The following is an 18,243-nucleotide window of genomic DNA, read 5'->3' on the forward strand; positions in this document are numbered from 1 at the left end:
TGGTCAGGCACACCTATACCTCACCCTTGATTGTAGTAATGAGAAGAGGGCATGTCCTGGGTGATGGGGTTCATTAATGATGGATGCAGCCTTCTTGAGAAATCACGTTTTGAAGGTGTCCTCAGTGTTGGGGTGATGTGAGTCCATGATATAGCTGGCTAAGTTGGTAACTTTCTGCAACTTTTTCTGATTCTGTGCAGTGCAGTGGCCACTCTGTACCCGATTTTCGTGATCTTAGGAGATGAAATGGAATGAAGTATAATATAACTTTTCCTTATTGTAACCAATTGAGTTTTAGAAAGCTGGAAATGAGTAAATATGTGTTTGAAAAATACAGGTTTCCCCCACCATCCGAAGATAGAGCGTTCCTATGAAACAGTTCGTAAGCCGAAATGTCGTAAAGCGAAGAAGCAATTACCATTTATTTATATGGGAAAATTTTGTGAGCGTTCGCAGACCCAAAAATAACCTACCAAATCATGCCAAATAACACATAAAACCTAAAATAAGAGTAACATATAGTAAAAGCAGGAATTATATGATAAATACACAGCTTATATAAAGTAGAAATACTTCTCTACAACAGTTGCCTGCACAGATCTCCGTAGCGAAAATCTCACACAAGCGCTGTTGGCATAAACGCGCTCTCCAGTAAATTTTAAACTATGAAGCTGCCAAATCTACCAAATAACACATAAAAATACACAGTCTATAGAAAGTAGAAATAATGTATGTACAGTGTAGTATCACTTACCGGAATTGGGACAGCGCCGAGCACATTGATGGCGGTGTGTTAGACTGAGTTGTCGCAGGCTGGGTGGTGCAGTGGCCCCCACCTTCCAGGCCGCTGACCTGATACATTGCCGCGAAGAATGCAGCGGTAGCCGGGAGGCACACAGCACATCATTAAGAAAAAAGCCGAAATAACCATGCTAATTAATTAGGTGCTGCCCGGCACGTAAATGTCGGCGCAGATCAGAGGCGATTGCCAATTGCATCGCCTCTGATCTGGGCTGACAATTACGTGCTAGGCGGCACCTAATTAATTAACATGTTTATTTCGGCTTTTTTCTTAAAGATATGCTGTGTGCCTCCCGGCTACTGCTGCATTCTTCATGAATCGGTACAGTATCTGTCTGGGGCCCGGGGGTTGGGGTGGTGGGACACGGGGGTGTCATCTCATCGTCAACCAGGGCAGGCAGCTCATCTTCTCCTATGACTGCCCGCCTCAATGTCAAAGGTCGAGGTTCGTCGTCTGCTGTGGCTGATGTGGAAGGCTTGCTTGACTGCTGAGCCTCATGCATTTTTCTATCATACAGTTGTTTGTAAGCACTCAAACCATCCTGCAAATATCCCCTAAGCCTACGTACCCTTTCAAAATTAAAGTCACACTTTATCATTGCAGCGAAAATCTCACGCAGTTGCATCACTTTCTGCATTCGGTTGCATTCAGTTTGGATTGTTATCCTTTCCTCTTCCAATTGCATCAGCTCTTCATCTATCAGTTCTTGATCATGGGATGCCAAAACCTCTTCAACATCATCTTCGTCAACTTCCACAAGCCATACTCACTTTGTCCTTGCTTCGTTCACCACGATCGAAATGCTTAATTATGTCTAGTTTTACGCTAAGTGTAACACCCTTACTCTTGCAGGCTTTTCTGACACTTTAGAACTCATCTTGCTAACGGCTGCTCAATGCAACGTGTTAAAGCAATGCCATTCCGAATCCGGAGCAGAGCGGCTGCTCGGGGCGCGCGCTGCCTTTCTTCGTAACAGTGAAAACACCTTCTGAAAGCAAAAACAGGGTACTAATGTAGGTCTTTTGTAACAGTGAGGCTTCGTAAAGCGAACGTTCGAAAAGCGGGGGACACCTGTATCTCCTTATAATTCTTTTCTAATCGTCATGACATGGAGAATCTATGGATTTTTTAAATGTTGAACTTTCAAAAATAAATAATTATCCTCTTATCGCTCATGTTTTTGTTAAATGAAATATCTTTTATCTGTTTGAAACATCCTTTGTAACAGTGACAGTACTTCCCCCTCCACTCCCTCGTATCAGCACAAGATCATCTGTAGGAAGATTAAGTGTTCCATTTTCACTGGTATCGAAAACTCACATCAAATTTTGACAGTTACAGTAATTTCCTAATTTTGATTTAACTTCTTTTTGCCTGGTTGTTGTTACATTCCGAATTTATATTATTGTTCTGGGTTAACATACCATCCTTAGATTAGCCACTTTATTTCCAGACAAATTTCCCAAGGTCGCCATGTGTTGCAATGAAATACTTTGAAGTTCAGTGGCATAGAGTCAGTGAGGTTTAATTGCAAAAAATATCCACTATTCAGTGGGAAGGCTTAAAATCAATAGCCAAAGTAAGTTGCAATCAAGACTGTGTGGTGCACTGTGGTTAATGCCTTTCATATTTATTACCTGTTACTGAAATAAAAATGCTTTCATTGACCGTCATGAATGATTATGAATGTCTGAGTGGAATTCTTGGGGCTTTCTGTGACAATTTGCATTGTTGAAACTAACACCGACCACATTTAGCGCAGGTCCCTAAATGATTATGGACATGATGAATATTAATTTTCCCATAAAATTCAGCACTTTTAAAATTAGAAAATATATATTTTTTTACTGTGGAACAGAACAGAACTGAAATCCCATATTAATTACAAGAAACATGCAAATTCTGGGATTCTTGTAATATTTGACTGGGGTATTTGATCGTTCCTGCAGACTGAACCTGTGTTCTGTAAAGTGGTTTCCACCAGTAAGTACTTGGCTGCTCAGTACAGAAAAGAGCTCATTGTGGAAGGCCCACAGATCAGACTAGTATGGGATGGAGATGTAAAGAGATTGTACATCCATGAGAAAAATAAACCTGTTAGGACCAATGAATAAGAAATATGCAAAGAGAGAGGGAGGGCATCTGAGGTGTCACAGGTATTAGTAGGAAGAAAAAAGTTCAAGTTTAACCTTATTATCATTCAACTGTACACATGTATACTACCAAACGAAACAACGTTCCTCCTGACCAAGGTGCACGACACAATGCATATAACTTTGAAATTTCAAGTTTAAGTTTAAACATTAATTATCATTCAACTATACATGAATATAGCTGAACGACACAGTGTTCCTGCGGGTCCATGGTGCTAAACACACAGCACACTGCACATAGCACAGAGCACAAACGCACATATGGTTATTGTTTCAGAAAACATAGTCACAAAGAAAACAAAAAATACGTTATGTAGTGTACCCTAAGTCCCTGAGTTCTCCCGGTCAGGCTTGTTCTTCCACTGAGCGAACACCAGAGGTCAGCACTGAGAACTCACACACAATGTGGGGACAAACTGTATGAGTAATACAGGTTGAGTACCCCTTATCTGAAAAGCTTGGTGCTAAAAATGATTTGAATTTAATGAGATAGCTTGGGATTACCATAATTTCTGACACGAAATCAGGTTTAATATCACTGGCATATATTGTGAAATTTGTTATTTCGTGACAATAGCACAATGATACAGGGGAATCCAGTGCTTACTGAGTTTACAACTTTCTGCAGCTTATTCAATCCTGTGCAGTGGCCCCACCTCACTGCACAGGATGGTGATGCAGCCAAGTAGAATGACCTCCACCATATATCTGTAGAAAGATGTGAATGACTTTGGTGACATACCAAATCTCATCAAACTCCTAATGAAGTAAAGCCATTGTCATGCCTTCTAGGTAATTGCATCAATATGTCTATATGTTGGGCCTAGGATAGATCCTCAGAGATGTTGACACCCAGGATCTTGAAATTGCTCATCCATTTGACTTCTGATCCCTCGATGAGGACTGGCGTGTGTTCCCTTGTCTTAATTTTCCTGAAGTCTGCAATCAATTCCTTGATCTTATTGACGCTGGGTGCAATGTTGTGCCTGTGACGCCAGTCAACAAACTGATCTATCTCGCTCCTGTACGTCTCCTTATAACCATCTGGAAGTCTGCGAACAATAGCTGTCTCATCAGCATATATATATATATGGCGTTTGAACTGTGCCTAGGCACACAATCGTAGGTGTGGAGACACACATTCTCGAGGTGTTGATTGTCAGCAAGGAGGAGATGTTATTTCTGATCCACACAGACTGTGATCTCCCGGTGATGAAGTCGAGGATCCATCTACAGAAGGAGGTGTGGAGGCCCAGGTTTTGGAGATTTCTGATTAGAACTGAGGGTATGATTGTATTGAATGCTGGCCTGTAGTCAATAAACAGCACTCTGACGTAAGTATTACCATTGTCCAGATGACCAAGGCTGAGTGGAGAGCCACTGAGATTGCATTCGCTGTGGACCTATTGTGGCGATAGGTAAATTGCAGTGGGTTCAGGTCTTTGCTTAGGCAAAAGTTGATTCTAGTCAAGACCGACCTCTCGATGCACTTCATCACAGTAAATGTAAGTGCCACTGGGCAATAGTCATTGAAGCAGCTGACTGTGCTCTTTTTGGGCACTGGTATGATTGTTGTGCTTTTAAAATAGGTGGGAATCTCGAAATGCAGCAGTAAGAGATTGAAGTTGCCCTTTAACGCCCCAACCAGTCGGTTAGAACAGGTTTTCAGAGACCTACCGTGTACACCATCGGGGCCTGATGCTTTGCAGAGTTCAATCTCTTGAAAGGTGTTCTGAAGTCGGTTTCTGAGACTGAGGTCACAGGGTCACCAGTTGCAGCAGGGCTTTGCATAGATGTAGTTTTATTCTCCCTTTCAAAGCGTGCGTAAAAGGCATTGAGCTCATCTGGGGGGTGAAGCATCACAGCCACTCATGATGTTTGGCTTCATTTTGTAGATGCAGAGTAGGCATGCATCAGATTCCATCTCTAACCTCAATCAGAACTGTTTTCTCGCCCTTGATATAGTCTCGCGTAGGTTGTAACTGGACTTCTTGTACAGTTCTGGATCACTGGTCTTGAATGCAACAGATCTAACCTCAGCAGGCTATGAATCTCCTGGGTCATCTACAGCTTTTGACTTGGGTACGTCTGGCATGTTCTCAAAGACATACACTAACATACAGACGTTTTGCCAAAATCAGTGACAATTGTGGCGTATTCATTCCGACTAGAAGATGAATCTGTGAATATTGTCCAGTCCACTGACTCAAAGCAGTGCTCTAAGTGCTCCTCTGCCTCCCTTAACCATACTATCCTGATCCTCACCACTGGTGCTGCAGTCTTTCGTGTTTGCCTATACGTTGAGATCAGACTTTCAAAGTGTGTGCATGGGATGGCATAGTAAGTGGTCAAGTGTGTTGGCTCCTCTGGTTCCACAGGTGGTATGTTGGTGGCAGCTGTTCAGAGACTTCTTCAAGATGGCCTCGTTGAAATATCCTGTAATGATAGCGAAGACATCAGGGTGCACAATTTCTGCCAGATGATTATGTTGTTCATCCTCTCCAGAGCCTGCCTGATGTTAGCCTGAGGTGGAATGCACATCGCTACCAGGATGATGGCAGAAAACACGGATAAAATGGACAATATTTGACTGCTACATGTTCCATACTGGGTGGGCAAGACTGTGAGAGAACTGCCATGCTACTGCACCATGATGAGTTAATCATAAAGCATTCTCTACATTCTCTGCCTTTAAAAGACTTAACTGTCCTGTCTTTGCAGAGAATAGAGCTGCAGTGCTGCATCTGAAATGGCAGGTGTGAGCCATGATTCTGTGAAGCAAAGTATACAGCAGTCCCTGATGTCCCTCTGGTACAGCAATCTTGCTCTTCATGTTTATATTCCAGAGACTATTCACTCACCAGCAGGATAGGCTGGGTTGGAAATCTAAAGCCCCTGCGTTTGAATTGAACTTGTAGAATGGTGCACCATCCCTGCCTCTGCTTTCTAAAAGGTTAACTGCACCTGCGACCCACGTCTGCCAACCAAAGATTTTTGATTTTGGATATCAAAATATTTTTTAAACGCCTTAAATCGATACCACTTACCAAAGTACCCTTGGCTGTAACTGTGGATTTCATCTGTCGTAGTCTCAAACAGGAATATTTGATGATCCCCATGGGATCTGCAAACATACAGTCACCACTTAAATGTGCCATCTTGATGTGATGCAATTTGGAACAGGAAACCAGTGTAGGGCTTATACAGTGAATGGTGGGGCACCAGGGAGCCTCGTGTACAGAGCGACCAAGGAATAGAAACGCATAGTTTGTTGAAAGTAGTGTCACAGGTGCCAGGGCGGTGAAAAAGGCGTTTAGCACGTTGGCCTTCATCAGCCAGGGCATTGTGTATAGTAGTTGGGATATTATGCTGCAGTTGTTTAGGTCGTTGGTGGGGCTGCACTTGGGAACAATGTATATAGATTGACTCATCCTGTTATAGGAAAGATGTTGTTAAACTGGAGAGAGTGCAGAAACGATTTACAAGGCTGTTGCCACAACAAGAGGGCCTGAGTTATAGTGAGACTTCGGCCAGACTTTATTCCTTGAAACGTAGAGGAATGAGGGATGAACTTATAGAAATGGTTAATATAAATAGAGACATAAATAAGGTTGATAATAACTACCTTTTCCTCAGGATAAGGGGAGACCAAAACCGAGGGGCATGGATATAGCGTGAGAAGAGAAAGATTTAAAAGGGATTTGAGAGACAATATGTTCACAGAGGAAGAAGCTAAGGCAGGTGAAACACTGTCATTTAAGAGGCTTTTGGATGGGTACATGGAGGGATGGGGCTTTGAAGGATATGGCTTGAATGCAGGAAATTGGGACTAGGTGGGTGGGCAGGGTGTTAGGTGGAAAGGCCAGTATCTGTACTGTATTGCTCTATGACTGTAAAGACAAATTAAATTTAGATCTATCCACCAAGGTAAACCACTCCCTAACATGGGGTGTATCGATATTGCAATGCGAAGCACTTCCTCTGGACTATTCAATCAGATGGCCAGAAACTTCCTGCAGCCACATCCTGTCAGATTATTGGGCCCAATAAAGGTGAGCGCCCGGCTACAGGCTTCCCGGTTATTGCTGTCGATCACTCTCACAGTGAGTATGCCTGTGGCTCGCCTGAGGCTCAGCTGTTACTTTGTTTGCCTGCTTACTCACGCTAACTACAGGAATGTATTGTGAGTGCAGGGAGTCTGGGGGCTGTGGGGAGCAGAGGATGTGCAGCTATTTGGGTGGCTGTAAAACTAATGGATGCACTTGCATAGTGTGTTATTGCATGTTATTAAATTTAATACAATTAAAGTACTTTATCTGAGAGTTTATTGTTAGCCACTAGATATTGAGTTTCCCTATTTCAAAAAACTTAAAAAAGACCCTGTGTTTTGTTCTCCATCTCATTTTCAATATTACCCCATATATTTTTCTCTAGTATTTTTGGGAGTAAAAGCCTTGACCACTATCTTCTAAATTAAGTTTCTGGAAGAAAATGAATTCCCCCATTCGAAGAGTTCTATCCCTTGAGTGCTGACTGCTTTGATCCTGGAACTGGCTTAAGTGTTTAAAAGAACTGTGTCTTTTTTAAAAGAAGTTTCCTGTGATGTGATCACAGTTTTATTGCATTGATCCCTCCCCTTTACGATAAGTGCATAGTCTGTGAAGGATTCAGTGGTTTCTCATATTGTCCGTAAGTAACCATTAAGTTCATGTACTTGTTTTTGTCATGTCACTATTAGGCTCAGAAACAAAAAACTAATAGACTGGCTAGAAACCCAATGGATACAAAATTTTAAACCTGATTAATTTAGATCCCTATTGAGAAATGCAAGCACAGTGGGAAATGTAGGTGAGTGTTCAGATAAATTGTCGTGGGTGGGGTAGAAATTGTACACACGCTGCAAGAGTTATCTTATTATTTGCTATTTTTACTCAAAGAGGGAACTGGAAAGTTATTTGTCGCATTTTAGCATCAGATGGCATATTCCAACAATGTTGATGTTGGAGATGGAGTTTTGCAATTATGCTGCCACCAGAAAGTGGATTTGACTTTCCCACGGTGAGAATGGTGGCACGTTGGAGCATTCCTTCCTTTAATTGGGCTGTGTTCAATTTTCTGATACTTTAGAAATGTTAATTCTGAATCATAGCCGATGCACCTTTCTGACATGGATTGAGGTTAATTATCGAATCTAAAATATATGTAGGAGGAAGCATTGGAAAGGAAGAAAGTATAGTACTTAGAAAATTTCTAACTTGTAAATATCTAAAAAAATGTATTCTTGATAAATTATATTTATTAGATAATTGTTCAAAAGACATAAGGGAACCATCTAAAAATAAATCCAAAAACCGTAAAATACCCTTAGTCTTCCAGGTTTGAAAAGCGCGATCCGTAAAAGAGGGAGGAAAAAATATGTTACCTAAAATAGGAATCGCTAACCCGAATTGATTAAGATCAAAAAATTTTCTGAATTGAAACCAAATGCGCAAAGCATATTTAACTATCGGGTTAGAGACCTGCTTAAGGCGTTTTGAATCAAAAGGGAGAGAGGAGCCTAAAATAGAGCCAAGTGTATAGCCCTGAACAGATTGTAGTTCCAATGCTACCCATTTAGGAATAGATAGTATATCCTGATCAAGTAACCAAAATTTCATATGTCGAATATTAATAGCCCAATAATAGAATCTAAAGTTAGGTAATGCTAAACCTCCATCTCTCTTAGCTTTCTGTAAATGTATTTTACCCAGTCTCGGATTCTTATTCTGCCAAATAAATGAAGAAATTTTAGAGTCAACTTTATCAAAGAAAGATTTTGGAACAAAAAGTGGTAATGCCTGAAACACATATAAAAATTTTGGCAAAAAAAACATCTTAACTGCATTAATACGACCAATCAAAGTTAAATATAAGGGAAACCATTTAGATGAAAGTTGAGTAATATGGTCTATTAATGGTAAAAAGTTAATCTTAAATAAATCTTTATATTTACAAGTAATTTTAATCCCAAGATAAGAAAAATAATTATCAATCAATTTAAATGGACAGTTATAATATAAGGGAAGATGTTTATTAATCGGAAAGAGTTCACTCTTACTAAGATTTAATTTATAACCTGAAAAAAAACCAAATTGTGCTAATAACTCTAAAACAGCAGGAATGGATTTCTCAGGATTAGAAATATATAACAGTAAATCATCAGCATAGAGTGATAATTTATGGGACTTTAATCCCCGAGTTATCCCAGTAATATTTGAAGATTCTCGAATGGCAATTGCAAGAGGTTCTAATGCAATATCAAATAATAGGGGACTAAGAGGACAGCCTTGTCGAGTACCTCGAAAGAGAGGAAAAAAAGGTGAGTTTAAAGAGTTAGTACGGACCGAGGCTACAGGGGAATGATATAACAGTTTAATCCAGGATATAAATTTCAAGCTAAAATTAAACATTTCAAGCACCTTAAATAAATAGGGCCATTCTCCTCTATCAAAAGCTTTCTCGGCGTCTAAAGAAATAACACACTCAGGAACATTTTGTGAGGGAGTATAAACGATATTTAACAATGTACGAATATTATAAAAAGAGTAACGACCTTTAATAAAACCCGTTTGGTCTTCCGAAATAATAGAAGGAAGTACTTTTTCTAGTCTATTTGCTAATAATTTAGAAAAAACTTTAGAATCAACATTTAATAAAGATATTGGTCTATAAGATGCACATTGAGCAGGGTCTTTATCCTTCTTTAGTATTAAAGAAATTGACGCTCTATTAAAAGATTCAGGAAGTTTACCAAGTTTCAGAGAAGCCTCAAAGACCCTACAGAGCCAAGGGATCAATAAAGAAGCAAAACATTTATAAAATTCAACGGTAAACCCATCCGGGCCAGGAGCTTTCCCCAGATTCATAGAAAAAATAACATTCTTAATCTCATCCATAGTAATGGAAGTATCTAATATAGAAGACATATCCTGTGAAATCTTAGGGAAGTCTAACTTATCTAAAAAATCATTCATATATTTAGAATCTCGAGGAGACTCTGATTGATATAAAGAAGAATAAAAATCACAAAAGGTTTCATTAATCCCCACATGATCCAGTATCAATCGATCATTTTGGTCATAAATCTGATTGATTTGAGATTTAACATAATTAGATTTCAATTGATTAGCCAGCAGCTTGCCAATTTTGTCACTGTGAACATAAAATTCACTTCTTGTTTTCTTTAATTGGTTTACAATCGAGGACGATAGTAATAAACTGTGTTCCATTTGAAGTTCAGTTCTTTGTTTGTATAACTCCTCAGAAGGAGCCATAACATATTTCTTATCAATTTCTTTAATCTTGTCCACAATTGCCATCTCCTCCTGCTTCTGTTTCTTCCTCAAAGCAGCAGAGTACGAAATAATCTGACCACGAATATAGGCTTTAAAAGTGTCCCAAAGAGTGTTAACCGAGATATCCTCTGTATGATTTATAATATTATTATGAAACTTAGGAAAGCTCCATTTGATAAGATTAGGGTAGATTGGGAACAGGAATTGGGGCTTACCATTTCTGTGGATGATTGGGGGCAGATTTTACAATTAGTTAATACTTCCTCTATTTGTGCTAAACATTCCCTAATTCAATTTAAAGTGGTTCATAGAGCACATATGTCCAAAGATAAGTTAGCGCGTTTTTACTCGCATATTAATCCTTTTTGTGATAGATGTTCGGGGCAGATAGCCTCTTTAACTCATATGTTTTGGTCTTGTCCTACTTTGGAAACTTTTTGGAGAGATATTTTTAATATTATTTCTAAATATAGATATCTCTCCTCACCCTATTACTGCTATCTTTGGACTTCCCAAAATTTCTAGTAATCTTTCCCCTTCAGCCCGTAGAATGATCGCATTTCTTACTTTAATGGTGAAAAGATGTATTTTACAACATTGGAAAGAGCTTAATGCTCCAACTACCTTTTTTTGGTTCTCTCAGACGATTTTATGTTTGAATCTGGAGAAAATTAGAAGCAACCTTTATGATTCTTCATTTAAATTTGAACAGATTTGAGGACCTTTTATTTGATACTTTCATTTAATGTAATACATACCCTTCTTGTTTTTTTTCACTGTTTTTAATGGAGGTCGGGATTGAGGACGTGATTTTAAGTTTAACTCTGTTTGGTTTCAAGTTAGCCCATTGCTTTGCTTTGCTTTTAGTTAGTTGCACGGTGGGTTTTTTTTTGGGTTTCTTTTTTTCTTTTTTTTCCATTGATATATATATAAAATTTAGTATACTATTATGTTATCTTGGTTTTTTATGTTTAAATTACATTGTTTGTAGTATTTTTTTTGGTATTGATACCTTCTGGAATTTTATTATATTTTAACATTGTATTAATGTTTATATGGTTTACCTTTTTGTATACTTATTCAATAAAAAGATTAAAAAAAAAAGAAATGTTAATTCTGGTTAATCTGATACTTGATTGTTATATTTTCCTATGAAAGCTAGTTGTTTAAAAAGAGTAGACAAACATATTTTTGGATGAGTGATAATTGTAATTCTGCTGTGGACAAAGATTTTACTGGCAGCAGTGCAGAAGCCTCTGTCAGTTGAGGTTCACTGGTCAAGATCTTAGAGTCTGAAATATAAATACAGATTTGATTTTGAAAACGCAGGCACAAAAGTCTTGGTTGATGCTGTAAGTGGAGTTCTGTGGGACGATTTGGGTGAAGTCCTTAGTAGAGCTGCTGTATATCAGGCTTTAAATGAACAAGACCTACTGATGCAGAATACTCTGTAGTTGGATTTATCCAGGTATTATAACACAACAGAAACAAAAAGTACTGTTAAATACCAGTGTCTGAATGTAAATACTATAGTCAATCCTAGTATTCAAAAAAGGGAAACGATTAGCTGGCAACAAATGGGACTTTGAAACTGTTAAAGACAATAAAAATATTAAGTGTTCAGTTAAACATTTTCCCCACTTTCCTCTTTCAGAGACATTAACAATGGATTATCTGGCTGCCGCAAATGTCAAGTTTCTCGTTGATCTCTTCAAGCATTTGGATAAAAATGACAAAATTGTCAACATCTTTGTATCTCCATTTAGTATATCAAGTGCTCTGGCTATGGTGTATCTTGGTGCCAGTGGAAATACAGCAACACAGATGGCAAAGGTAGATATGGCTTGAAAATTACAACATGAGGTTTCTTTTTATATGTCAAGCAGTTTGGAATTGGTTCAATGTGACACAATGAAAAGCTTGTCTTGCATACTGTTCATTCAGATCAGATTATTACACAGTGTATTGAGGTAGAACAAGTTAAAACAATAATAATGCAAAATAAAGTGTAATAGCAACTGAAGGTGCAGTGCAGGTAAACAATAAGGGCAAGATCAAAATGAAATAGGTTGTGAGATCAGGAGTGAAATTTATTGTACTAGAGAACTATTTGCAGTACAGTAGCAGCAGGCATCCGTTAGTCTTGCGAGACCATGGATCTGCGCCTGGAAAGTCTTCACTCTCCAGGGCACAGTCCTGGGCAAGGTTGTATGGAAGACCAGCAGTTGCCCATGCTGCAAGTCTCCCCTCTCCATGACACCAATGTTGTCCAAGGGATGGGCATTAGGACCCATACAGCTTGGCACCAGTTCTGTCGCAGAGCAAAATGTGATTAAGTGCCTTGCTCAAGGACACAACACGTTGCCTCGGCTGGGGCTTGAACTCAGGACCTTCAGGTCGCTAGTCCAATGCTTTAACCACTTGGCCACGTGCCACTGCAGCACAGTAGAATGTGCCTTAACCTGCACAGCACTCTGAAGTGGGAGGTCGAGCAGTCAGAGATCATGGTCCATATCAATTCCAATGACATGGTTAGAATGGTTGGTGAGGTCCTTCAAAGTGAGTTCAGGGAGTTAGGTGCTAAGTTAAATTATCGGACATTCAGCATTCTGATCTCAGAATTGCTATCCATGCCACGTGCTAGCAAGGCCAGAAAGAGTTTAGCATGTAACTAAGGAGAAAGTGCAGGAGGGAGGGATTCACATTTTTCGATCATTGGGCTCTCTTTCAGGGAAGGTGGGACCTGTAATGTTGGGACAGATTGATATTTTAAGAAATATTGGGCCACACCTGGAGTATTGTTTGCCATTCCAGTCACACAATATTGGAAGTATGCGTAGAAAACTTACCTGGATTGGAACATTTCAGGTATAAGAAGAGAATGAAAAAGTTGAATTTACTTTCCCCAGAACAGAGAAGCTGAGATTCTGGACTGGTCCTGTTTCTGTGGTGTGGTCTATGTGACCTGAGTGATGTAGACATAATTACAAGGAACAGGTAGGATAGATAGTTTAAAGAACAACAATCTCATATTGGGTATGTCTAAGACAAGAGGGCATAGGTTTAAGATGGGAGTTATTTTGGAGGCTGGTTGGTATCTGGAATGTGTTACATGAAGAATGAAGGAGGCAGATACATTCATGACTTTTGAAAAGCGTGTAGATCTGCACCTGAATCAGCAAGGCAGAGAAGGCTACAGACCGAATGTGGGTCAATGGGATTCGTGTGGAGGTAGTAGAACAGCCAGCATCATGTATGAAGAGGTGCCTCTGCTCTTGTTCTGGACATTGCTGTGGATACCAAGCTGAGGATTTAAACATGAGTACACGTACCAACAAGCTTCTATCCTGCTGTTGTAAGACTCTGGAATGGATCCCTAGTGGATAAAAGATGAACTCTCGTTCTCTCAATCCACATTGCTAGGACTTTGCACTTTATTTGTCTTCCTGCACTTCACTTTCTCTGGAACTGTGACACTGTATTCTGCGTTCTCTCCTTTTTCCTTTCGTAGCAGCTCATTGTGCTTGTTTATGGAGTGGTCTGTCTGGATGGTATGCATCCCGGTCACAATCGAAATGCCACATTGTCAGCAGCGTTTGTGGTTTCTGACTCATTGATGTGCCAGTGAGTGATCTGATGTTCACCCACAGAACAACGGACCTCTGACATTCAGGCTGACGGCATTTGGAGAATTTCCACAAACTGCTGTTACTTTGCTGCGACTTAACAAAATGCCCAGGTTCAAATCATTTTGAGAAATGCTGCCCTGAAAAATACAAATAAGTTAAGAATAACCTTGTTCTGAACATGGAATTACACGAGTCAGACCACGTCAAAATGATATATTTCTGTAAGTACTTACGACATCAGAGCAGAATTACACTCATTGAATCTGCATCACCATTCCATCATGGCTGATTTATTATCCTTCTCAACCCTATTTCTCCTGCCTTCTCCATGTAACCTTAGATGGCCTTACTAATTAAGAACCTATCAATCTCTGCTTTAATATACCAATGAGTTGGTCTCCACAGCCATCTGTGGCAATAAATTCCACAGATTCACCACCCTCTGGCTAAAAAAAGTTAATTCTCATTTCTCTTCTGAGGCTGTGCCCTCTGGTTCTAGACTCCTCCACTACGAGAAGCGACCTCTCCACAACCACTCAGTCTAGGCCTTTCAATATTTGATAGGTTTCAATGAGATCCCTTCTCTTTCCTCTAAACTCTAGTGAGTACAAACCTGGAACCATCAAATGCTCCTTGCACGTTAACCCTTACATTCCCAGGATTTCGCTCATGAACCTGCTTTGGACCTTCTCTAATGCCAGCACATTTGTCCTTGGATAAGGGCCAAAAAACTGCTCTCAATAACTCCAAGTGCAGTTTGACCAATGCCTCCTTGCTTTTGTATTCTAATCCTCTCATAATGAATGCTAACATTGCATTTACCAGCCTGCAAATTAACTTTTAGTGAATCCTGCACGAGGACTCCCACGTCTGTTTGCACCTGTGATTTATGAATATTCTCCTCGCTTAGAAAATTGTCTATGCCTTTATCCCTTCTACCAATCTGCATGACCATACACTTGCCTTTGCTGTGTTCCAGCTGCTAATTCTGTGCCCATTCTCCGAATCTTAAGTATTTCTGAAGAGTCCTTGCTTCCTCAACATTACCTGCCCTTCCACCTATCTTTGTATCGTATGGCTTTGTGGCCAAGTTTGCATCAAATCTGCGATCAAAATCATTGATTTATAATGTGAAAAGAAGCTGTCCCAACTCTGACCCCAGTGTAACAGCACTAGTCATCAGCAGTCAACTGGAAACGTCCTATTTTTTTTCCCCATCTGCTCCGGCTGGTCGGCCAACCTTCTATCCATGCTAGTATCTTTCCTTTAATAACATGGTTTCTTACCTTGTTTAGCAGTCTTGTCAAAGGCCTTCTGAAAATCCAAATAAACAATGTCCACTGACTCTCCTTTTTCTATAGTGCCCATTATTTCCTCAATGATTTCCAACAGATTTATCAGGCAAGATTTCCACTTAAGGAAACCATGCTGACTTTGATGAAAAAAAAAACAACAGGAATTCTACAGATGCTGGAAATTCAAGCAACATACATCAAAGTTGCTGGTGAATGCAGCAGGCCAAGCAGCATCTATAGGAAGAGGTGCAGTCGACGTTTCAGGCCGAGATCCTTCGTCAGGACTAACTGAAGGAAGAGTGAGTAAGGGATTTGAAAGTTGGAGGGGGAGGGGGAGATCCAAAATGATAGGAGAAGACAGGAGGGGGAGGGATAGAGCGGAGAGCTGGACAGGTGATAGGCAAAAGGGGATACGAGAGGATCATGGGACAGGAGGTCCAGGAAGAAAGACAGGGGGGGGGGTTGACCCAGAGGATGGGCAAGAGGTATATTCAGAGGGACAGAGGGAGAAAAAGGAGAGTGAGAGAAAGAATGTGTGCATAAAAATGAGTAACAGATGGGGTACGAGCGGGAGGTGGGGCCTTAGCGGAAGTTAGAGAAGTCCCCTCTCTCTGCATTCCACAGGGATCGCTCCCTACACAACTCCCTTGTCCATTCGTCCCCCCCATCCCTCCCCACTGATACCAACCTTATAGTTCCCACACCCCGCACTTCCTGTTTCTACCTCCTACCCAAGATCCACAAACCTGCCTGTCCTGGCCGACCTATTGTCTCAGCTTGCTCCTGCCCCACCGAACTCATTTCTGCATACCTCGACACTGTTTTATCACCCCTTGTTCAATCCCTTCCGACCTATGTTCGTGACACTTCTCACGCTCTTAAACTTTTCGATGATTTTAAGTTCCCTGGCCCCCACCGCTTTATGTTCACCATGGATGTCCAGTCCTTATATACTTCCATCCCCCATCAGGAAGGTCTCAAAGCTCTACGCTTCTTTTTGGATTCCAGACCTAATCAGTTCCCCTCTACCACCACTCTGCTCCGTCTAGCGGAATTAGTCCTTACTCTTAATAATTTCTCCTTTGGCTCCTCCCATTTCCTCCAAACTAAAGGTGTAGCTATGGGCACCCGTATGGGTCCTAGCTATGCCTGCCTTTTTGTTGGGTTTGTGGAACAATCTATGTTCCGTGCCTATTCTGGTATCTGTCCCCCACTTTTCCTTCGCTACATCGACGACTGCATTGGCGCTGCTTCCTGCACGCATACAGAACTCGTTGACTTTATTATCTTTGCCTCCAACTTTCACCCTGCCCTCAAGTTTACCTAGTCCATTTCCGACACCTCCCTCCCCTTTCTAGATCTTTCTGTCTCTGTCTCTGGAGACAGCTTATCCACTGATGTCTACTATAAGCCTACTGACTCTCACAGCTATCTGGACTATTCCTCTTCTCACCCTGTCTCTTGCAAAAACGACATCCCCTTCTCACAATTCCTCCGTCTCCGCCACATCTGCTCTCAGGATGAGGCTTTTCATTCTAGGACAAGGGAGATGTCTTCCTTTTTTAAAGAAAGGGGCTTCCCTTTGTTACGAGAATACACATAAAATTAAGATGTTTGCTGGCCTGGGCTAGCATCAGTGGCATCAGCAGTTGGTCTGCCACCTGCCCTCAGGGGAAGGAGAGATAAGGAACAATGGAGCAGCGTCTGGAGATGTGTAATGAAGGGATGTGGGAGGAAGAGCTGTCTGGAGCGGCTCCCCCCTTTGAAGCCTGAACTGTTTGAAGTGATGGACAGGCGATACCCCAGCAGGGGGATAAAAAGGGACAGGTTCGCTAAGACAGACACACACGCCACCCGAGGTAACGAGACCCTGGAAGCGGTGCGCTTCTCACGAGTGGGTGAGAAGTCCCAGACAACGACAAGGGTGGAAAGGTACGATCAGCGGGAACCCGGTGTGTGTCCGCCCTTGCCTGGGTGCCGGGTTCACTGCAGAGGATCGACCGCATCTGGAGGAGGGGTCACAGTCGGTGACCTCAGGTGACATCACCAAGGACCTGCCCAAAAGCTGGTTGTGAGCCATCCCGCTGGTCTGTGAGTGAAGCTGTGCTGAATGATGAGTTGTTCTCTCTGTCTCTCTTCCCCCACCTTGTCCATCGCCATGGCAACGATTACTGCGAACTGAACTACAAACTGGACTGAACTTTGAGTCATTTTGAAATTGGTCATTTAACCCCTAGACAACGATAGAGCTTGATTGATGCTGTTATCTTAATTCTGTGCACATGTGTTTATCATCACTGAACTGTTGCATTTATTATCCTTTCGATTACTGTGTTGCTTGTTTCTTTAATAAAACTTTCTTAGTTCTAGTACTCCAGACTCCAACTGAGTGATCCATTTCTGCTGGTTTGGCAACCCAGTTACGGGGTACGTAACACCTTGCTCCACTCTCAACTCTGCTCTTAAACGTATCTCCCCCAGTTCACGTACATCTGCTCTCACTCCATCCTCCCACCACCCCACTAGGAATAGGGTTCCCCTGGTCCTCACCTACCACCCCACCAGCCTCCGGGTCCAACATATTATTCTCCGTAACTTCCGCCACCTCCAACGGGATCCCACCACTAAGCACATCTTTCCCTCCTCCCCCCTCTGCATTCCGCAGGGATCGCTCCCTACACAACTCCCTTGTCCATTCGTCCCCCCCGTCCCTCTCCACTGATCTCCCTCCTGGCACTTATCCGTGTAAGCGGAACAAGTGCTACACATGCCCTTACACTTCCTCCCTTACCACCATTCAGGGCCCCAAACAGTCCTTCCAGGTGAGGCATCACTTCACCTGTGAGTCGGCTGGGGTGATATACTGCGTCCGGTGCTCCCGATGTGGCCTTTTATATATTGGTGAGACCCGACGCAGACTGGGAGGCCGCTTTGCTGAACATCTACGCTCTGTCCGCCAGAGAAAGCAGGATCTCCCAGTGGCCACACATTTTAATTCCACATCCCATTCCCATTCTGACATGTCTGTCC

General features: G+C 41.5%; 1 protein-coding gene across 1 annotated transcript in view; it reads left to right on the forward strand.

Moving 5' to 3' along the window:
* Window positions 1-11,954: 11,954 nt before the first annotated feature.
* Window positions 11,955-18,243, forward strand: part of LOC134357918 (leukocyte elastase inhibitor-like) — a 35,631-nt gene continuing 29,342 nt past the window's right edge. The window contains exon 1 of the mRNA XM_063069691.1: window positions 11,955-12,122. Coding sequence (XP_062925761.1) covers window positions 11,955-12,122 — 168 coding nt within the window. The remainder of the gene's footprint in view (window positions 12,123-18,243) is intronic.

The sequence above is a fragment of the Mobula hypostoma genome, chromosome 17 (genome assembly GCF_963921235.1).
Source record: "Mobula hypostoma chromosome 17, sMobHyp1.1, whole genome shotgun sequence".
Lineage (NCBI taxonomy): Eukaryota > Metazoa > Chordata > Chondrichthyes > Myliobatiformes > Myliobatidae > Mobula > Mobula hypostoma.